Source organism: Solenopsis invicta, chromosome 1 (genome assembly GCF_016802725.1).
Source record: "Solenopsis invicta isolate M01_SB chromosome 1, UNIL_Sinv_3.0, whole genome shotgun sequence".
In the NCBI taxonomy this organism is placed as follows: Eukaryota; Metazoa; Arthropoda; class Insecta; order Hymenoptera; family Formicidae; genus Solenopsis; species Solenopsis invicta.
Window position 1 is genome coordinate 25377451 of NC_052664.1, and position 23550 is coordinate 25401000.

Here is a 23550-nt window from a genome sequence, read left to right on the forward strand (position 1 = left end):
TGGTTCACTATTATCATATGAGAAACATGATTTCACGCAATCATTACACTCTTACTCAAGTGCGAGGAGTGCACTTTATAATTAACTACTCAAAACGGCAGTTGGGCGAGGTAACATCTCATGTGTTCGAGAAACACCAGCTCGCTCAAGGAAATAATCGCATCCGAAAGGCCTTACGACAGAACTTACACCTCTCTCTTTCCCTCTTACTGTCCCTCTTTATCTCGCCCCTCGATGCCGAAGGCGAACCGTTCTGAACTAGCGAGTGATGTATCGCGTTCGATAATACCGTGCCGATTGCTTATCCAGCCGTTTAACGACAAACGAACATGACAGTTTCGCTGCTGGAAACAAGGCCGGAGAGCAAACCGGAGCAGCGGCCAACGAAGCGCGGCGTTCATATACAGTGAGCGCATCCTGTCGCATCGAACGGTACCGTTCGTCTCGACGCTCTACGTACCGTTTTGGGTTCCACGTTATTGCGGCGGACACGCCGGATTCATTTCCGCGTGTATAACCGCACGCACGCACTTCCTGTCAGAGATATGAGAACACGCGAAAGCTACGCTGTAAACGACTCTGAAAAACGCACGCTGTCGGCCATATTTTCACTTTCTTGGTTCACCGTAGAGGCTAGAGGCAGGGCTTCCAACTCCGTGACGGTAGTCAGGCGGGAGTAGAGTGGAGGGGATGCGCGCGCAGCCGTGCTCAAGTGCGCGCACGCGCACCGCCGCGCCGCGGTGTAGCGTCACTTTTGGCGCGTGAAGTTGACCGCGCAAGAGACGAAACCACGCTATATTAACTACATTCACGTCCTTTCCAGAACACGACGGACACGGGGCGGGCCGGCTCCGGAGCGAGTGGCATTGCGGATTATTTAATTGGTAAGTATAACATATATTATAATCTCATATTATAATTTGCTCGAATGCGTATTTTTAATACTCGCTCGAACGATTACGAGGTACGTACATCGCAGTCGCGTGCCACGTCAATTGCGACGCGCGAAATTGACCTCCGGGAAAGAAAGCTCTTTCGCCATATTAATTGTATTTCTCTTTTATTTGCCGAACGTGGCAATGCTGAGACGGATCGATTCGGGGATGGAGGTCGTTGCGATGTCTAACTAATAAGTAAAATCTACAATATATTGCAATTATTCGGTCAAAAATGTAGGTATGGCAAAAGCGATGCTGCACCGCGACGGTATAGTCACGGCGCACACCACGGCTTTTGCCGCGTGAAGTTGACCGCGCGAGAGAGACGAAACCGCTTAACGCTAAGTTAACAGCATTCACGTCCTTTTTAGAACGCGGCGGACGCGGGACGGACCGGCTCCGGAATGAGTGGCGTCGCAGAGTCTTTAACAGGTGAGCAAAACTTAACTCGCATTGATATTTACTGTCAATTCAATCTTTGCGTAATGTAGATTCGATGGCCGTACGTAGCGTGGTCGCGGTGCGCGGCGCGGCGTCGATCTCGACGCGTAAAGTTGATCGCGCGCGCGAAAACAAAGTCGACTCGCCATCTTGACTCGGATTCACGTCTGATTACAGAACAAGGCAGGCGCATAACGGATCGAAAGCGGAGCGAGCTGCGTCGCAGCTTGTTTAATAGGTAAGCGTCAACATTGCGTTTTCATATTATAACTAATAGTCGTGTAATAGATTCGGAATTTGTACGCTGGTAATACGTACAAACGTTTATTTCACAGTACTCGTTCGAGCGAAGATCATAACTTGATGCGCATCGCGACACTCGATCGTGGCGCATCAAGTTGATCGCACGGGAGATGAAATAGCTTCGCCATTGCAATTGCGTTTATGTCTGCAGAACGCGTTGGACACTTTCACAAGACGCGGGACAGAATGATTCAGTAGCATCGCGACACTTTAATTGGTAAATTAAACATTTATATTAATATTATGCTTACTTTATTTAATAATATCTAATATATTGAAAAAAGAAGCGGCATTCTCGTACGTTGATAATTTGCTCGAGCGCGTATTTTGCATAATTTTCGTTGGAGCAAAGATCGAAATATATACTGTCGTCGCAATGTTCGTTAAATTAAATTCAGGAAACAAAGAGGCTTTGCTGTATTAATTATATTCATGTTTATTTTACAGATTGTGGCGGATGCGAGACAGATTTGCTCCGAAATAAATGGCATCACAACTTGTGAGAAGAAGGAAGAAGAGAAGAGAAGAGAGGTTAACAACTCCAAAAAAAAGGCGACCTAGGAAAGGCATTGAGCATCGATGGAGCAACATAGTGGTAAGCATTATTGTTTATTTGCATTTAGATGAATTATAATCTTTTTTTTGTATTTATATCATTTTGATAATTTAAAAATAATAATTAAAGAATTTTAATTTAAAAATTTATAAAAGTTTTATGTTTATTAGACCTTTAAAGTTAAATAATTATTTTAATAAATATTTAATTAAAAAACAATTGAAAAATTTTGTTCGTGTAAAATTATGAATCATTGATTCTTTTAAATGATACTTTATTAATTTGAATGTTATGTTCTTGTGTTACAGAATCCGCAGCTGGTTCGTCGCTTCGCACGTTTTACTTCGCAAGTATCAAGTTATCGGACTCTTGTAAATGATTTTAGTTCGCGTACGATTTTAGTGTAGTATCGCGAGTGTTTTTTGCGAGTGTGCAACAGAAGGAGGAGAAGAAAGAAGAGGCTTGCCAATTATTCTGAGAGGAGGAGGAGACCTGGGAGAGGCATCGGGCCTCAGCGGAGCAACCTTGGGGTAAATAATTTTTATTTAAAATTTATAGCTTTCTTTTCTCTTTTTAATTTTATCCCAATAAATTTAAAAAAATTTTTTTAATTTATATAAATTTTATTTTGAAATATTGATTATTTTGAGCACAATTTTTACTATCTCTTATGTATTTGTGTTACAGTATCATCGCAGCTTCGTGGCTGAATAACTCCGCTCGTTGCGCATCGGATCGGTGAGTCGAAAATCAATTTTTTTATTTCTGTTTTCAATGTTATGCAATCTTTTTTTTAAAATTTTATAAAAACTTTATATTTTTTAAATGACAATGTTTTAATTGTAATACGATTTGATTTTTTATATCATTTGTTATTTCAATAATTTTAATATTTAACATCAACCTAATTATTTTAATAATCTTTTTCTATGTATTAGAAAAATGTATTAGGAAAATTATTAGGAAAATTAAGAATCAGTTATTAATCAGATCACACATTAATTTGTAATCATATGTTAGAGATTGTATTAAATAGATATGTTTATATTATTATATATAATTATAAATATATATAATTTCAGAAATTGTGTTTATATACAGTTACATTTATAATTATATAATAGATAATTTATCATTTCTGAAATTAATAATGTCTGCTTAATGATTGATTCTTCTTAATCAATATAATGTCTGATTTATTTTTTCAATAACTGATTAAATTAAACAATCACGATTGTGATTAAGTACATTGGCTCCATAGTTATCATAATTCAATATCTACATTTTATGGATACAGAAAGCTCTAAAAGGTCTCACACAAAAATAAGCATACAATTAAATGAATATAGATATTTAGGAATAGAAATTAAAATTTTAGAATCCAGTTTCCAGTGAGAAATGATACATCGAATCGACGTCGATTTGATGATTTTGATGTTGAATCGGTGTCAATTTTGTTATTATTTCTCATTAGGTTTCTTCAATTAACACTATTAAATAAATAATAAAGTTACGTTCAGCAGACTCAACTGTTGAGTGGACGCTCACTGTTGTTGATATATTCTTCTAGATCTAAAGGTCTGATTGAATGATCTAGAAGAATACCTTTAGATGTGAGTCTGCTGAACGCATCCAATGTCTCGTTTTAAGTGTAGTAAATATACTAAAGTGTAGCTGCAGAGAACACAACACAGCACCAAGATGGCTCTAACGAGAAAGTTCGGTGGACTGTCAACTCAATTGTTGAAAAACAGAGTATGTTTATTCGCGATGGTGAGATGTTTTTCCGATAAACGTAAGTAACCGTACACATCCATTCAACTTGTTTCTTGTCACGTTTTGTATGAATAAAGTCGTTACTTTGCTGTGATGAGGTTAGGTCTGCTAGTATTATATAATTAAATTATCATATGCATTATATATAATGGAAAATACAGAATAAATCTCAATAAGGATGTCGAAAAAAAAACACAAATACATGAATAATTAAAAGAATCGTTGAAGAATTTATTTTATGACAACCACATAGTGAGGATGAAACTGACCAAAAGTTTCATACCATTTGCCATCAGCATTGCCATGGAACTACCTCTGGAGCCCAGGGGAATACAAAAAACAGGATCATGACAAGATTGCTGAAAAGTATCATTTGCATCCGAAGGACTATCAACCTTATCCTGAGAGTGAAAATAAATTCCTTGGTGATTATCCAAAGTTGCCCTTGGTAGGACCAGCTGCTAAAGACCCATATTATCCATATGATATCCCGGAGTTTAGAAAAAATTATCACGAAACGGTGAGTTTATACATACGAAGCGATTCTAAAACTACAGTTAGTCTCACAAAAACATATACATCACATCCGCAAGAAGGTTTATAAAAATTTTGAAAAGTATATTATTTTAAAAAGCATTAAATGATTTATTTCATTATTGCCTAATATATCATCCAAACTTTTATTGTTATTTGTAATAGCTTGATAACCATTATAAACTGGTTAGGTTAGGTTTTTTAACATAGCTGAGAAATGCTATACTTCTATATATTAAATTTAATAACATAACTGATTTAGGTTACATGTACGTTTCCCTGAAGTTTCCTCTTTATAAACACAAAAAATTTTAAATCAGAAGTCAGCTGGTTATAATGTCATTTGCAAGCTTTTAAATAGTAAAATTAATCAAAAACATGATTATGCTCAGACATTATCAAGCAGTGAATAATAATGGAGACTGAGACAATATATTAAGCAATGATGGAATAGACCATTGAATATACTTTAAAATAATATATACACTTTTTTTTAATTTTCATAAACTTTGTTGCAAATACATAAACTTTTGTAGAACAAACTATATGAATTTTGTTCACACTTGAAATTTCCAACAAAAACTTTCATACTTAAATGAGACAAATATATATTTGAATGTTGGGAAGAAAGCTAAGTACAAAAAATGCAGATTTTTATATATCATATTCTCACATAGTTTTGTGTTTTCTCTTTTTAGGTACATGACCAGTTTGAAGTAATGGGCGAAGATCGTTATAGTTATGGCTTCAAATACAGAATTGATCCAGTATTGGGAACGGTAGTATTTTTCACTTTCATGATCACAGTAGGAATAATCACTTACCTGTTGGAGCCTTACCCATCATTCTCACCAAGGGTCAGTACTTTAAATGTTTGCTTCCAATGTTACTAATAAAAATCAATAATTGACAGATATTTCAATACTTTATCAATTTTTTTTTAGTTGGAAAGACAGTTTCCGCAAGAGGGTGTGGTACATTATACATTTGAGCCAGCAAATTCGAGAAAATAAGATGAGTAGTTTTGAGTAAAAATAATAGATTTATGTGAAAGATATAACAGTGTCTGATATAATATATGTTAATATGACAGTTGTAATATATGAATAATATTTATATTACAACATATGTGTCTTATTAATGCAATGTTTCTACAACATTAAAATTTTTCATCACTCGTTATTACTTCAGTTTCTCCACTTTTTCTCTATTTGTATTATAGTCTTCAATCTGTATATAAAAGCAATAAATTACTAATATTTTACCAGGGTTAATTACGTCGTAACTACCAATGTAATTTCAATTTCACAATATTTAGTTAAAATAAAAGAGATTCTGCATTTTGACAGAAAGAAGCTTGAGAGCGGCCATGGCTGCAATTTAAGTGTGACCTTTGTCTTAGAGCATTTCTATTATGTCCATAAAATGTCGAGATTGAACTACGTAACCAATGTTAGTGTATTGAACAATATTTTTATTCAAAATTTTAGCCTGTCCATGATTTTGAAGTTTTCTTCTCTGATAAAGAGCAAGATTATGTCTACTTGAATGATTTATGTATTTTTTACATTATGTTTATACGAATTTTTTTCGTGTAAACAATAAAAGCAATAAATTATAAATTAGATAATTCACTAAAACAAATAATTAAATTATTAAACATTGTTAATATATCTGCGGTTTTAGTAATAAAATAAAAATATATTAAAAATAAAAAATGAATATAACTTTTACTATTTCAAATAAAATCTAAATCTTCTTTGAGCCATTGATTAATGTTTACATAGATAATACAAATACAGTTTACATAATTTGCATCAAGAGTGAGGTAGGTTAAATAGATAAAAACGAACTGTTTTCTATGATAAATTAAAGTCCATATTTACAACTAAGAATTAAAAAATTTATATGTTTATTAAATTAATTCAATAATATTTAAAAAATATTTAATAATTAATTAAATATTAAAAAAATATTTTAATCTTATTCTTAAATATTATGAGCGTTATTTTTTCAAAAATATAACATTAAGTAGGCATCACACGTATGAAGAGATAAATTCTTTGTTGGATTGTATTTGCTTTTATGAGGATAACTGAGACATGACTATCTGCAAAAATGCCGAAGTACCATCGACTAACACATTTTTATTTCACTTCTTCGTACATTCATTACAAAGAAAGCAGTAACATTTGACCCAAAACTTTTTACGCATACAAATCCGTCCGTAATACAAAGGAAAGAGGAAAAATATATTCGCGTATAGATATATAAGTTTCACGAAATGACGATTGAACATTAATTGTATGGAAAGATCGCTCGATACAAATTTGTATCCACCGTACCGTGACGCGCGCGTGGATGACCGTACTAAAAATACAGATAGAAAAATATGACGATAGGCTACGGAATAAAGTCATACGATGAAAACTTGTGTGAGCACGATGTACATTTCGTCCGTGTATGTCTCGGTTAAAACCTGCGGTTTTACACGGCTATCGTTACAGCGTTAAAGTCAAGAGGGACGTCGCAGTGACACTTAGTAATATCACGTACTTACAAATGATATGCTTTAATTAATTGTCCACTTCTGTTTTTTTTTTCTCGATAATTGTATATCTCGTTATGGTGTGCACGACAGTTTCGTAAATTCCTACGAATGAGACACATATATTCCGTAAAATATTGAATGGTGCTCCGTTGCCACGTGCCCGCCTTTCTCTCGACGTCTAAACAGTCTAAAAAGTACGCCCTGCATGCTTCTGACAGATATACGATATTGAATATACGCGTATCACGAGTATACAAAGATTCAATCATTGTCGATCGGGAAGCGATTGAGGGAACTTGTCGCGATTGAAATCCTTATATCGCGGTGTACGATGTGGATTTTAATAAATTCCAAAAGTTACAGTCCCATCGTCGCCTGGCGATTGTGCGAAGTAGCTGTACTTGTATGACACAGAGCCCCGAAGGGATTTGATTGATGTTAAATGCAGCGAGATATTGCTTATATTCGAAATGTGAGCGCTCGAAACATCGATTTTTATATCCCTATACTTTCTCTTTCGTTTCTCTTTTTACGTTCAGGCTGAATAGCTAACTTTTTATTAGCTATTGTTCCAATACTAAAATATTAGAACACAAACTCAGATCTGTATTTTCCATGTTGGATCGTATACGTCTTGAAAAGTCGCTTCTTTCAGATTGCAGTTAGCTTTATATTTTTAATTAAAATTCTCAATGTAATTAATTTCGGTTATTTGAAATGCATCATGATTTGTTTTCTCTGCACTGCGTGTATGCTAAATGTTTATTGTATGTATACATATACAAATATATACAGAATGTTTTAGAAATAGGTGGCCAAATTTTATGAGCGTATTCTACTTTTCTACTTATAGTAAAAATGGAAAGAAGTTGTATGCATGTGAGTCCAGGCTTCCTTCCCGAATTCTTTTTCTTCCAAAAAATATCAAATTTTCTATCTAAAAATATCAACTTTTTTCTAACATTGATGATCACAAAAAGAGAATTGTCCTGTGACTATGATTTGCCCAAAAAGGCCTTTGGAACTAGGAATCTTTTTAAGTTCTTCTTTACATCCTGGAAAGCGATAATTAGAGAGATTTCTTATTGCCTTCTCAACTTTTTGAATTATAAATACCTTTTATTTACGACAAAGAGAGAGGAGGTTGGCAAGAACACTTCATTAAAGAAACTGTTAGAAACAATTTTCTTTTGTAGTGATATTTTGTATAGACATTTAATGGACTATTATTTAAAACTTCATCACACGAAGCTACAAGTTCCATAATAGTAACAAGAGTATCACAAGCAAGAATCTTGACGTGTTCCCATAAATAAAAATCCAAAGGATTTAAAACGGGAGAACGTGCAGACCGTGCAATTGGTCCCAATTTGCCAATCCACTAATGGTATAATTATTCTTAAGAAATTCTACTAAAAACAAAAAAATATTTAATTCGGAAAGAAAGCGTTTTTTAATTTATGTTCGTATTATTTTGTTTCATCCTTATGGCAAATATGCTTCAAATTCCACAATTTAGTCATCTATTTTTGAAATATTCTGTATATATATAATTTATGTATATTTACTGAAAAAATTTATATTACGATCATTATCGTGCTTGCAACTACACGACGTAAGCAACTAAATCAATTTCTAGAGCATTAGAGTTGTATTATTTCAGACAGCATCTTAATACACACATTTTTCTTCCTTCTCTAACATTTACCGTCCTATAAGTAGCATTTTACAGATATGTCATTTTTGTCGCTGTAGCAATAAATACGAAACGTAAATCAACGAGAAGCGTCGATACGTATTCCTATGCGTGATATTTTCTAAATATTTACCGTGAGATCTACGCGAGTGCAAAGTTACATACATGTAATCTTTCGACGAAGGATTTGATAAAACACATCGATAGCGATTATTACTTGTTTCGGTTTACTTATTTCGGTATTCGCTACGGACGAAGACCACCCTAAAACTGACGCGGGACATCATAGCGAGTTCCCTGTGATGATCGACTGAATCGACCGTTCGGGTTCGTTCTTTTTCCCGCGACAGTTTGCGGCGAATTTCTCATTCTATCTTCTTCGATTTCGACGGTACACGCAGAAAAACGTTAATCCATTTGTTCGGCGAGAGTTATTTGATTCAATTTCATACGAGTTTCGGTCGCACGCAAAATTCACGCGCAGCCGAAGGAAAAAGGGAAGCCCATACACAACGGGAGGGTGGGCCAAGTAATTCCGATGCAAGCCCGTTTTCTGACGTGGAAAACCTAATTTTCCTTTTAGAACTTCAAACGCTGAGAAGTGTACATTTAAATATTGACAACGCAGTTCGTTCTGTATTATTAGACTAGATTAACAACACATACGTATATATACACAATGCAATAAATATTGTACCATTGGATCTTCAAGTGTTTGCAAATAAGCCTCGCCTTAAAGTCCGAGTATATGCAATAAATTACACGTATTTGATTGTAATTTTAAAGTTAACAGTGATTGCTCTTTAGAGTCCATTGCCGTTACAGACTGTTCCTTCGAAGCTAAAAGACATTCAGTAAATGATAGAAAAAGAAGATAACAGTTATGTTACCGCCTACCCTAGTTTTTATAGTCGTGTATCGAGCGTAAGAAGAAAGCAATTGCAGCAATTGTTTCTCCATCTTCTCAGCAACTCAATTTTCCTACTCGCAAAGCAGCTTAATTGCCTATCTAAAACGGTAAATCGAGTCTAATTTCTTCGTTGCACATTCAGTGGATCATCTCACTCGTAATTTGGTAATACAATACTTAAAATTATATGCATATACTTATATATTCGTATGTAATATGCAAAGGGAAAATTCTGCCAATAGTCTAACAAAAATCTTCGCGCGATTATAGAAATTATGATACAGTCCCGGTACATACAATGGTCTTGGAAAGGCCTTTCGACTATCGTCAGAATTTTCAAAAATATCATACAAAATATAAACATCAATTATATTAACATCGGAAGGTAAAAATGTCATTAAAAGCTTAATGTAAAAATATAGCTGCCTCAAAGAAAAATAATCTGACAGAGATAAAAAGAAAGTAGATAAAATATAAATCGACTGTGTGATCGTTCATCGCTTAACTTACAATTGAATGAGAATATACAAAAAAAAAATCATGCGCTACGTGCGAATCTAACCTAACGTGACATCACAATGATTTTCGATCAACTTAATTACTAACTCAATATAATGCACTGTACATTTATAATTATTGATATAATGGATAGATTACACGCGCGTTAATTATGTTGTACAATTAAATTATTTACAGCGTTAATAGATCTCTGCTTACTCTTCCTACGTCAAGTAAATCATTTGACATTAGTTATTGTGGATAAAACAAATAAGACGCACACTCGCATTCATTCACACACAGTGTGTGAACCAAAAACATTTACCATATGGAAATAACACTAATATATCGCTGCTATATATTATGAGTGTTTGTTTCTCCGAAAAATTCTACAAACGATTTTATAACGCCAATAAGTGACATTTACATAAATAAACAAAACATTATATTATATACAATTTCGTTTACACTGTATATTAGCCAATTTTATCACATTAGTTTTTAATCAAGAAAAATTTCCTGTCTCTATACGCAATTGCCATCAATATCAAACATTAATGTGTAATTAATTTTCAAGGATGAAGAGACCTTTCTATCTAAGTCTGTGGATAAAAGTTTACTTTGTAGAATTCAACCTATTGACACACTAGCTTTAATATGTATATGGCAGCTTTGCAACTACTTGTTTAAAATTTCGCGTATTTATCCTGGCAATTAATTTGTCTGGTTATTACCCCCATGTTTTGTACTAGAAAGACATCAATTGTTAACTAAATGCTTAGGCCCTTTTTGTTGCTGTAGGTATCACTATGTATTACAAATCTTGATATTATACACATATATGCGTATGCACATCAAAGATGAAGTTCGAAAATTAGTAAATTATAACTGGTTTACGCGTTTGCTGTTTATTATTACAAAATAATAGTAAAACACTCGTGAGTTTGTCAAATAATAAATTGAAAGAAGATAAAGAAGCGTATTCATTCACTTGATTCATTCATTAAGACAGAGGCATGCAAACTGCTAGATTATTATTATTATATATGGCAACCTCTCTCATACTGTTATATCTAAGAGTAAAAGCTGTATTGATACATGTTAAAAGTTAGAAAGAAATACATAAGAGAATACTTGTAACAGTGATAAAATTAATCCGATTTTTTTTTATCTACGGAATGTATCGTGTAATAGCATTTAATTTTGAAAAGGTCAAATTGAGATTTTAGTTTTAGGTTTTTAAAAAAAACCACCTATATAACTGCGAAGTAATCGAGTTAAATCAAACTTGAATTAAATTTTGGTTTTATTATATATTTCATATTTAATTGATCTAATTGTTAGGTAGTCATGTAATTTAAAGCTGAAAGCTCGGAGACCTATTAACAAGTTGCCAACGAAAAAGTTTTCTCTATCATCATATACAATAGTATATGTAACAGTTGCGCTCAGTCGTACCATGTGTCCCGATACGCGCGTACCAAAGCGCTAACACGAGACTACAATGGCCCTACATTAATCAACGTAATTGGTGTTCATCCTTGTGTAATCAACAGTGTTCTGTTGACGCTTGAAAATTCGCTTACCTACATAAAGCTAGAAATGGACGTTCACATACATCTAAATAAATTAAAAAGGAAAAAAGAACACGTGCTACTTTATACAATTCGCTAGCAAAAGCAAATAAATAAAAATTGTTCTTAAGTGTATCTAGAACAGTTGAAGATCGGGGTTTCTTTCATTAATATTATGATAAACGTTATTACAGTTTAAGTATAGATTGCATATCCTCATAGCAAATACGTTATACTGGCTTGTAGCAAACGGAAAGACTCTTTAAAATGCACTGGGATAGATACTGAGTTTATCTAACGAATAGTATCGAAATTTTCTCTAGTGAATTTAAGTTTTGGCATTTTTAATCTCTGATTGATGCTCGCAAACGTAATTAGTTTAAATTAAATAACGCGTTATGTTATATTACATGTGTTTCATACGGAGTTCACAATTTTGCATACTAAAATTTTCACAAGGCTTAATAATATAAGACACAACCTCACAGAGGCTGTCGAATCGGGATAGACTCGCTAACCCTTTCACCGCTCTTAGAGCGTTGTAGAAGAATTTCTTTTTTTTCCGCAAAAAAGTATATACCTACATAAATATAAACTTCCTAATTCACTGTTTCAGCCTTTCGAGACGCAGGCAGTGAAAGGGTTAGGTATATTCTAGTTTTGCGGTTGTGCTTTCTTGCCACCACGTGGCTTAATGCTTTCGGAAATCTGCCACATTGCCTCCTCACAGAGGAAATCACTGAAGTTGTTGAAAAACGTCATAATACGTTCGTGTTTCTTGAAAGAGTACGTGCTGTAAAATAATAGTCATAAATAATATAAATAATAATTGTGATAGACAAATTTCTAAAGGAAGGAGGAGAAAGATTCAAAAAGCAATTACTTACCCTTTCTTAAATCTTTTCATATTTTCAACAATATTAAATTGTTGCCATCTCTTGGAGAAATTTATAGTGCCATCTGGTAATAAATCGCTATTTCCAATATGCACAAACGTAAGATCTTGCAAAACAAGTCCGCTAAAAGAGAAAAAATACATATATGTTTTTGAAAAAATGGAGGAAATATATAAAATTTTGCATTTTTTTTCGAAGCAACAACAAATATTTATATTCTTACATGTAAGGAATACATGGCGGTTGTGTTTCTGCTAAAGCTTGCCTATAAGCTCGGAAGCTGCTAGAGCTATCAATGAGAGCACAATATTCCTTGAGACCTTCCGTAATGTGCTTTTGCCATTCTAATCTCCTAATGGGTGCACTATCCAATGCAGATAATAATGCGAGATAGCTGTTAAAATTATTAATTTTCCTAAGATGTTTCATTATTTTGATGAATTTTACAACATATTTCTCCCTATCTTTCGCTTCATTTTCCAATCGATGCTCTAATATCCTAGATCGCGCCCAGTATGACATTTTATTAAAATGTTCAGTAAATCTTGTGAGATTCGGACTTCTCTCTTCGTTCTGTTCCTGCGCCCAAATTAGCACTTCCGGAATTTCTATTTTCATAAATAAATCAGCGTCAAGGAGCGTCATTTGTTCCGCAATTTGTTCACTCTTAAAATCTAATAGGGAAGCTTGTTTCGTTGTCACACTTAGAGATGAGAGAATTGGTTGTGCTGCTTGTAATTGCTTCATAGTGTGCTTTTCTAAAATTTTAACTCGCAACGCTTTGGCCATAGTAAGATCTCCACTGCACACTAATTGCTGTACAAATTCCATTAAAGTTTGCAGAAGAATATCATCAAGATCAGATATTCTGCAAAACATATTAATTACATTATAAATCAAAATCCAAGTTTAAGAACATAAGAGCATAATTGGAAGTAATAATTTCTACTTACGTTAAATCACTAACGACTCTAACAAGTAAAGAAAATGCTTCACGCGCGGCTCTTTGTTTAATAACATCTGGAGAACATGAAAAACGTTGATGACGTCTGTGTAGCTTACGAATTAATTCTAATGGTTGTATGAAGGTTCTGTACGTCGTTAAAAACGCTTCTTGGTACAGGAAATCTGTAAAAAGTATTTTATTTTCATTAAAACTTATTAAACCTTTAGTAAAACTTAATTCATCCATTTTTACCTATACATGTCATTAGATAGGTAAATATGTCACTTTTATTTATTATTTTTTTATAAGTAATATTGTATTTTAAATATTAATTCCTCAATTACCTGATTCTTTTTCATCTGTGCAGCATAAAAAGATAAATAAATGATGTAATAAATATATTTAAAAGTTATATATTTTAACTTTTATAAAATTAAATTATTTATTAAAATTTTAAGCTTTATGTTTGTAGCTCTCGCATTTAATGAATTAAAAAAAAGTATATACCATGTTTATTTGCTTTTGTCGCATGGATTAATAATGCATCTGGATGTCCACCACGTATATCCGGACCTTCCTCATCTGGTTTTTTAAATACTAAGTATTTGCTAATATCTAATTCATCTAAAATGCTATCATCTTGATCGATATCCCTTAGTTCAAGAGTATTTTCATCAACTGATATGGAAGATAGTGCATTACTAGCAGGTCTAGACGATGGTAATACTGTGTCTATAATGACATTATTCTGAAAGAAAAAGATTACAATCATATTAGTACTTAATGACTATTATAATTGTAGTTCCATAATAGTAACGTAATAGCAAAATTATTACATTAATGTTTACCAATTTTACTGGAGTAGAAGGTGTAACATCTTTCTTTTCGTGTGCGTACGGTGGTTCCTCTGATTTTAGAGGCGTCGATGTCACGAGAGGATCCGAATTATGAATACTCTGCATGCTAATGGTGGGTTTTGGTGATATTGGCGGAGGTGTAATGTTTGATTTAATGGAACGAGATCTCTTTGGTGGTAATGCCGGGGGCAGACTAGAATTATTTGTTGTCTCTACTAAGCTCGGTGTTGTAGTCACAGAAAGGCTAGAAAAAGACACGTTTTTATAATGATTTTATCCTTTTTAACAATGTTACTTGCCAAATTTATATAATAAACGTTTTATTATTATAAACGTAATAAAAGCAAATAAAGATAACAAAAATATATAATTTATAGAATAATACCTTGAACTGTCGTGTAGAGCAGTCACAGTATGGGCCATAAAGGAACACGATTGGGTTGTGGTAAGAGACATCTCGTGCTGTTGCCATTCCGCTTGCATCGAATTGTAGGCTGCCATAGAATGACGGGTACCAAGACCAGAGATGAAATCATTATTACTGTGGGAGCAGTTACCAAACATCTCCATGTACGCCATAACTGAAATACGTATGAGTAAATGGATTAACGTGAACTTTATTAGAAAGAATAACTGTTGTTATTGCGAATTATTCTATTAAAAACTGAATGTTTTTAATGGTATATAATACAATTGATGAATGCAAGCACGATGCGTATCGCAATAAAATATTAAAACGCATGATGTGTGCGTGTATATATGTGTGGAGTGCATGAAAACATTGATGCATAAGCAAATCCTGTGTAATTGTTATTTTAATAAGCCATGTGTATAAAAATGAAAACGTTAAACTCACTGGCGTGAGAGTGAAACCTTTTAAACAGCATTTTACGTATTGCTGTGAATATTATACTTCGGCAACTTGTGCTATTGCAATAGAAACAAGTGCTTTGGTGATTGCAGACTTAAAAGTGTTATATAAGTTAAGAAGGCTTCACATTATAACAATTCTTCTGTTTTAGTATTTCACTACATTCTTTAAGTCCATCTGTCTTGACGTGACAACAGAGACTAAACTTTAACTCTGTTCAACAGCCGATGAAGTGCAACTGTTAACTGACTACTAATGAAGAAGGTCAAATTAATTAGAAAAAGATTATGACGCCTACATACACTCGCCAGAACTACTTTTCATTCATTTGTGTTAATGGATTGTGAAATTTGTCGAATTTTTTTGTATTTTAAATATAAAAAGATATGTATTGGCATGTGTTCTTCAATAACATAATAAAAATGTAATTTTTCATATATAATGATTTAGATGAATAGATGAAAAGTGAAAATACATTATTGCAATATGAAATAGATAATATTATGTATGATATATATTATATTGATGGATATAACATACATTATACTAATCAAAGAACATGTTTTTCGATTAATATAATATTTGGCATCATAGCTAAAACTCTCATTATTGTATCTATGATGCAAATAAAAAATAAGCCACGAGAGTAAGCTGCAGTTATTATTAATAAAACTTCAAGCTCAATATCAAACAATGTCATATTCTAAATATATCAGAGATAAAAAGATAATAAAAATATAGAATAACAATAAACATGCCGCAAGAGAAGCCTGGAATTAAAATCTGATATAAATGTATGTGAAACATAGGATATTAACTTAGCGTGAAAGTGTTTGCCGGGGGGATAGTTGAATTATGTGGGCAGGATCCCACTTACCAGAATATGCCACTGATTGGAACACTGGGGGATACAAAACACATTGCATCAGTTTTAACCTACTACCAAAAAATGTAGTTTGGAATGTCTACTATATTTTATTTGATATTGCTTATTGACAGATTGTATTAATTGAATATAAAAAAGTTATATATATTTTGCAAGAAGCTACTACACTAACTCAAAAAATATTCATTAACGCGATATTTCTCAAAATTTGTGTTTTTAAATTGACACTGAAATGGTAAAAGTAACTCGTCAACATTATAATTATTTTGGTGGTTTCCTTTTTTCCTTTATCTTATTGACGTTATCAATAATAATTAAAAAAGTTACTTACTGTGCCGCTTCTTTAGAGGTAGAGGAGGTGGTTTGTTGATATCCGGAGTGTCTCCGTTACTAGTGTGCAAAGTGCATGTGGATAAATGCTCATTTTCTGGTACATTGTCATACTGTGATGGTTGTCGTTCTTTTCTTCGCTTGGATCGCTTCTCTGGCAATGCTGGAGGCGCTCCGTTAGAATCGGATGTAACCACCGATTCCATTTCCTACAAATGTCACAAATACATCGAACAATTAAATTATTAAAAAAATTAAGTATAAAAAAGTAAAAGTAAAAATAAAACAAAACTTAAAATGTAATAAAACCCACATTTACCACTTTCTCCAATAAAGCTGGATCTCCATTTCCAGACGCGTTAGACGAGCTAATAGTACTTTTGGAACTACTCATCGTCTTCTGTGTAAAAATAGAGCCGTTACTGTCCGAGGATAATTTGGTCTGGGAAAACGACTGTTGTTGTGCACTAAATGATTGCGAATTATAACTAATGCTGCTCTGCTGCGACGATCTCTTGGATGTCATGCTGGACGCGGTAGTATAACTTTGGGATGAGCTCCGTTGAGAATGCATAGAAACAAAACCTGATTCTTGCGTTTGAGTAGACAATCGTTCCATCTTTCCTTCTAAACCTAAAACAAAATAAAATTCGAGTCCAAGATTATAGATTCAGTCATCTAAAGCAAAAAAAAGATAGACACAAAATTTATCAAGATTTTCTTACGAAAAAACATTTTAACATTTTCCCAACTAAAATTAGATCTACATGACATTTTACAAAATATCTATAATAACACTATGATATGATGTGAAAAAGAAAAGAATAAGATGTTGCTTGATCGCGCTGTGCTTTGGGCGAAGATCTACAAGATACTGTTTATTCACGCGGCTGGAAGGTCGATACTACCCACGCAACTTGTTCCACTAACTATTTCCAGAATACTTGCGTAATTTTAGCCTCGCATTTTTCCTTTCCTTTTCTAATGTTTATCAATAGAGAATAGTTATTGGAAATTTAAAACAATTTGAAAAATAAAAGCATTATGCAACTTAGCAAGTAAAATGTTTTTAAACATTTTTGTTAATTTGTTACTGAAACAATTTATTACTGCAACATGTAATTTTAATTATTAATTTAACAATATTACCAATTGATCTTATTGGTAATTAAACTATTTATTCTTATAGTAAAAGAATTACACACCAGTGAATGGATTAAGCATTTCTTGAGGTGTTTGTTGGCCTAGCAACATAGTACTTGGTATATTAGTTTCAGAACCATCCCAGCAATTACAGTTTGAAGTACCATTAACTTGCATGCCTACAATAATACAGAATATACATTACTTTACAATGTAAACACCTACAAGCTAATATCACATCGTGACATATAAAAAATAAGTACAGGCAAACTCAATTTAAGATCAAAAATAGATGTGACAGTAATAAAACACTTTTCTCAGTAAATACTAATAATAGTTTTTATTTTATAAAAATGGCGTGAAAATTAATTATCTCACTATAAGCCACTATGAGTATGCTATGTATCCAACATTATACAAAACTCTTGAAATACCTTCACAGTTTATACTTAGCTTCTTATACTTCACCCACTTATTAATGATTACGGTATTAAAAACATGAGAAAATCGCGGATCCATAATAATCGTAGATTTCTTTTTTTAGTATTAATAAAACACTTAATCGCGAGCAATACTCGTAGAAAGTCATTTGTACAGCTCAAACAAACGTTCGATTGTAGACTGACGTGAAAACCAAAGCAAGTAGAATACCAAACTAATGTGCTGAGTAAGCTTCGACCATGGACCATTCATCTTGCGCATATGGAAATGTATTTACGACAATCCTCTCATTAGAGTGCCATTCCAGGCATATACATTATCCGCGGAAATAGAAACTAAAATATAATCGCTTTACCACTAGATGGGTATGATAATATCGCATGTATACATTTAATGAATGTTTTTGTATATTTCATGATACAACATAATATGATTTTGTTATTATGTAAAAAAATTATTTTTAACAATTAAAGATTATATTTACAAAATTATATTAATTATCAAAAATGAAATTTTAATGTGAAACATTTGAATAACACTAATACGAATAAACTTTTCAGTATGAATGTTACCTTGGATAGTAGCCATGAGACTTAGGTCCATACTGTCATTCAGAGATTCGTCATTTGGTCCCATTATAGCTCGAATCTCGTCCTCGTCTCGAGAATGATTCAAAGCTGAATCCAAACTACCAGCCGATGCACTCAGAAGAGATGACGAATCCTCTGGAGATCGACTTCGGAGGGATACCCTATCAAGACTAGATGTCAGAAGCCCCTCCGATTCGTCGAGAAGTTGTTGGGTCCTCGTTCTTCTCTTCGGCGGTAACGGAGGAGGTGTGCCAGAAGAGCTATTTTCCTCCGACAAACATACATTTGTTCTACAAGGGATCGAGTATTTCTACGTTCAACTTCCAATGACAAATGATTTATCATTCTCCTTTTTATAGTGAGACGAGTGTTACCTGTCAGGCAGCGGTGGTTTCGGGGGTGGACTAGAATCCCGTAAAATCGACTCGGAGCTATGCGAGCTGCGAACTAAACTACTACTCGCTGCCGTTTGCTCCAAGATCTGCCGTTCTCTTGGTGTCAGTGGTATATCCGGTAGAGAATTTCTTTGCGTTAGTTCCGATCCATACCCAGAAGTTCTATAATTTATATATATATAATATGGATTTATTGGATTTAGTTTATTTTGAGTAAATCTTTTATCGATATCACTCATAATTCATCCAAGAGTCATTTAATCATCTCTTTATAAAATATTCAGAGAGATTATTCATTCATTATTTTAACATTAATGAATGCTTTATAATGATCGTGAAAGCATTTCATATCATGTAATGATTTATTAATCAATTATATAACTTTCTGGCATTATCATATCAAATATTAAACCATATTAAAGTTTCATATCACCATTAACATTATAATTAGATATTATTTTATATTATTGTTTCTCCTATTTTCCAGCCCAGTTATAAATGAAGTACGTATTTAATATTATACATATATATATATATATATATATATATATATATATATTTATTTATTTATTTATTTTTCATGTATGTACTATTTTTTAATTTTGACAACGCAGATTCTTTTTCGCTATTTCAAGGTATCGCAAAATTTCATTTACTGTTACTGTGAATTACCTGTTATTATTTGTAGCAGATGGAGGTTTCTGTTTGTTAGCGATTTTCTCATGCGCCAGAGCTACTAGATTTTTCACCGCTTCCTCGACCAGTCCAATAACGTGCGTCACGTTTTCGGTGTCCAAGGCAGAAGATTGATCACCATGCAGCAATACATCGTCGCAGAGTTTCAGCAATTGCGCTAACGCTTGGTACACTTGATTCGTGGCAGATCCCAACGTGGAGCTGCAAAAGTACAAAGACCTAGGATCAAGAAAGTGTGGAGACATAAATCGATTCTCCTTTGTATTGCAATTTAAATTTAAATGTTTCTTTTTTATCTTACAGTTACCTATGACGTTTACAATAAAATCTCCCCCCATATACTGAATGCAATCGATATTGAATAATATTGTGAAAAATAAGCAAAATAATTATTCTAATATTTTACATATACACGGAAAGAACGGTTTCGCTGAAGTATCAAAAAATGTAACTAGATACAGATCTGATTTTGTTAGGCCATCAAAATAATTATGTAAAGCATTCAAGTATGATGAGTGGACTGCGAAATGTCTTGACTCTAGTAATTAATTTGACTGTCCTACATAATTATTTGTATTCTAAAAATCAATTACTTATGAATCTCTTATAAATTAGACAATAAGATTCTTTTGCATGCGGAATCAACAAACACCTGTTTTCGTAGAGCAGATAGGATTTTAATGCGTTGTGTATCGTGGTAACGGTATCAAGGACGATCGTGCCGTTCCCGGGCAGCATCTCGAGCTTCTTTTTGGATACGACATCCCGGAAGTGGAGCAGTGCTAGCTGCACCTGCCGTACGTGGATGTGCAGATCGCGCAGGGGATTCTTATCCAAAGCGGTGCCGGCGTCGTTGGTGCCCGAAGCGTTCTTGTCCCGCGGCGTACGCGGTGACGAGGGCGAGGCGGCCCTCGTGGCCGCTCCGCTGCCTCCGCCGCCACCGCCGCCGCTGCCGCTACCGGGAGAACGCATATGGGAGAGCTTTTCCAGAAAGTCCTCCTTGAAGGAGCGCGCACGACGCGCTAGTTTACCACCGCGCGCCTTCCCGCTGAAGCGCTCCTCGACTTCTGCAATAAAAAAACAATTCTATTTTAATATCAGAGAATGAGAAAATTATTTTAATTTTTTAGGTTTCATTAACTTAGTCCTCTATGTATTTTATTACTACTCTTTCTTTATCCATTCGCTTTTAATTTTATATTTCTGAAGGAATCAATGAGATTGAAAAAAATTTTAAAGACATGTAGGGATTCAAAAATTTATACGAAAAATTTTTATAAAATTATAAAAAAAAAATCAAAACTTTTCTTAAGATTTTTCAATACTTCACACCCTAAGAGTTTTATCAAAAAGTATTGGAACTCAAACTCACTCTGATTGAAACGATTTAACAAGAAATAATTCTATTTTAATATTAGAAAATCAAATTAATTTAATTGCCCATTATTTAATCTTCTATGTATTTCATTGTGTTCCCTTTTTCAAAAATCAAACATTTTTTTAAAACTAAAAATTTTTTGACCGTAGTAAAAAGATTTATGATCTATTTGTTTTCATTTTATGAAAATAAAGTATATATTCTATATTGCTATTTTTTTACATTTAATAATCAAGATATATTTTTAATGTATTAAAAATAGAATTCTTTAGGCAAGAGACAGAACTATTAACCACATTAATTTTGAAAATAGATTGTTAACATAACAGAGATAGCATTTATTTGCATGCTATTTTATTTAGAATTTAACGTACAACATATTACGTACAAAAACCATTTTGATGAGAGCGATATATTTTATAATTATAATATCCCATTTCTCTGGTTAATACATGACTCGTATCATCATCGAGGCATATTTGATCCGGAGATAAAACATTAAAATATTTTATGAGAACATTTCCCCTATTTACTTTGCTTGCTTTCGAAATGTAATATGCACATGAGCTTTTTCCATGAATTAAACATATCGTGTTTGGCGAATGGGATTAAAATCTTGCAAACTTTTTTCGTCGATTATAACTTGGCAATCTAGCGAGTTTTAAATCTCTTTAAGAACTTTTATGATAAGTTTTGTGTTATGAGTCGCTATATATATATATATATATATATATATATATATATATATATATATATATATATATATATATAGCGACTTTTTCTTTTTTCCATTTGTTACGTCAAACTTTCAGAAAATCGACGTTTCAGAAAATATACGAATATATATATGATATTCTATATACGAATATATATATTCGTACAATATACGAATATATATATGATATTCTTATTCTATTACAAACTAAAAACAGAATCATGATACCTTAAAAATTTATAGAAAATAATTCTATACATTTAATTAATATAATTCTTTCTAAAATATTTTATTACTTGAAGACCTTACTGCAACAGTAGACTAACTCATAACGTAACCGAACATGTGATATTGATGGAAAGGAATGTATGACAGAGTCCTCTATTTGTCGAGGATAGTCTAACTCATTGTCAGTGTTATCGCTAGATATCTAGTGATTAATGTATGTTTATGAAGTGATTCGTATTTTTTCCATTACTCAGCAATATAATCATTTGATGTACAAAAAAACTCTTATAATATTCCTTGTTAATGAATTACAACCTGTAATAAACTTTTCGCACATGTGTCGAAATATGTAAGTTTTTGTAGCAATGTACAAATGTATTTTTCTCATTACTTTAACTTTAGAATCCATTTTTACAAAATTTAGGTTGATTTACTCGTTGTCATAAGGCCTTTAATTTATATATATCTTTGAAATAATTTTATTTTAGTATATATATAATATATATATATTTATTTATTATTTTCATTATTATTAAAATTTGTCTAATTAAATCACGCCATTATTATGAACAAAATAACTAATGCACTGAAAAAATTTTTTCTTATTACACTATCAATAATTATTAATAGCTTCCACATTGGTGAAAGTATAGTTCATTATTTATATCCAAAAGAAAAAGCGTTTTTGGCTTTATTTGTCTCGTTTTTATCACTATTTGAACTTCTTCGTGCTTGATGTTCCTTTCAGAATAATACCTAGCAAAGAGATTTATCACAAAAAGAAGCCACGTGTATGTGCATCACGATCACGTTGCAAGATCATTTATTGCATCTCGGTCGAATGAAACTGCGAACGAAGTTGCCACGAACGACACGTACCTAAGAACCGTTCTCTCCCCCCCCTCTCTCTCTCTCTCTCTCTCTCCTCGCTTCTCACGTGTCTACCACGATGCGCAGACAATAGTTTTCTGGACACACAGTGTCCATGCACATCGTGGACTTTACCGCTGGTCATAGTTATACCGTCAGCCCGTTGCACATGTGCGCGAGACGAACGACCGCTGCATACCGCCAGGCGCCTTTTTCCACGGAGTGCTAATGCCAGCCGTGCACTTGAATTAAAACGAAAACGGCTGCGGTGCACCGGTGCGCCGGACGTGCAATGTGTCTGCAGTGTTATAGCTAGTCCTAAGTACTTGGGGGAAACCTTTCTTTCCCGGTTCTCGCCGGTGAGAGCAAAGAGCAAACTCGCATTTCTCGTTCGCTGGTCGCCGCGCGCGCGCGCGCGTGTGTGTGTGTGTGTGAATCGGCAATCAATAACAGTCCCTTTTGTGATGTCGAAGATCGTAATGCACAAGCTCTCTGATTCTCTTTCAGAGTTTATTTAATTTGATTATTAAG

General features: G+C 33.2%; 2 protein-coding genes and 1 long non-coding RNA gene across 15 annotated transcripts in view; 2 read left to right on the forward strand and 1 right to left on the reverse strand.

Annotated features, from left to right (window-relative positions):
- Positions 1–37: 37 nt before the first annotated feature.
- LOC105202029 lies at positions 38–2977 on the forward strand. Of its 3 annotated transcripts, none has more exons than XR_005575028.1 (7): positions 38–884; positions 1310–1370; positions 1557–1617; positions 1715–1899; positions 2130–2277; positions 2547–2768; positions 2926–2977. It is a non-coding gene; the product is annotated as an uncharacterized LOC105202029 (long non-coding RNA). The 3 variants fall into 3 exon arrangements; XR_005575031.1 differs by having other exon boundaries at positions 1834–1899; XR_005575030.1 differs by lacking the exon at positions 1715–1899.
- Positions 2978–3879: 902 nt separating this feature from the next.
- Positions 3880–5822, forward strand: LOC105202028 (NADH dehydrogenase [ubiquinone] 1 beta subcomplex subunit 8, mitochondrial). Its single transcript, XM_011170377.3, has 4 exons — positions 3880–4033; positions 4311–4534; positions 5247–5405; positions 5493–5822. The coding sequence occupies exons 1-4, from the start codon at positions 3940–3942 to the stop codon at positions 5559–5561; spliced, it is 546 nt and encodes a 181-aa protein (XP_011168679.1). The 5' UTR covers positions 3880–3939; the 3' UTR covers positions 5562–5822.
- Positions 5823–6675: 853 nt separating this feature from the next.
- LOC105202120 (guanine nucleotide-releasing factor 2) overlaps positions 6676–23550 on the reverse strand; it is a 78233-nt gene continuing 61358 nt past the window's right edge. For 4 of the 11 annotated variants that reach the window (XM_026132421.2, XM_039450582.1, XM_026132414.2 and 1 more), the window contains 16 exons: positions 20481–20895; positions 19805–20029; positions 19112–19294; positions 18720–19027; positions 17769–17885; positions 16877–17196; positions 16565–16772; positions 16225–16248; positions 14862–15057; positions 14456–14720; positions 14127–14367; positions 13964–13978; positions 13627–13801; positions 12897–13541; positions 12665–12796; positions 6676–12570 (listed from right to left, as the gene is read on the reverse strand). In XM_026132421.2, coding sequence (XP_025988206.1) covers positions 12432–12570; positions 12665–12796; positions 12897–13541; positions 13627–13801; positions 13964–13978; positions 14127–14367; positions 14456–14720; positions 14862–15057; positions 16225–16248; positions 16565–16772; positions 16877–17196; positions 17769–17885; positions 18720–19027; positions 19112–19294; positions 19805–20029; positions 20481–20895 — 3608 coding nt within the window. In that variant the 3' untranslated portion in view covers positions 6676–12431. The remainder of the gene's footprint in view (positions 12571–12664; positions 12797–12896; positions 13542–13626; positions 13802–13963; positions 13979–14126; positions 14368–14455; positions 14721–14861; positions 15058–16224; positions 16249–16564; positions 16773–16876; positions 17197–17768; positions 17886–18719; positions 19028–19111; positions 19295–19804; positions 20030–20480; positions 20896–23550) is intronic. The other 7 variants (XM_026132419.2, XM_026132415.2, XM_026132416.2 and 4 more) reach the window with 7 other exon arrangements.

Excerpts from the sequence above, each read along its gene's own strand:
- LOC105202028 (XM_011170377.3), top strand. The coding sequence starts at position 3,940 with ATGGCTCTAACGAGAAAGTTCGGTGGACTGTCAACTCAATTGTTGAAA. Across the intron at positions 4,034-4,310 it reads GAGATGTTTTTCCGATAAAC|CATTGCCATGGAACTACCTC; the intron begins GTAAGTAACCGT and ends ATTTGCCATCAG. Across the intron at positions 5,406-5,492 it reads ACCCATCATTCTCACCAAGG|TTGGAAAGACAGTTTCCGCA; the intron begins GTCAGTACTTTA and ends ATTTTTTTTTAG.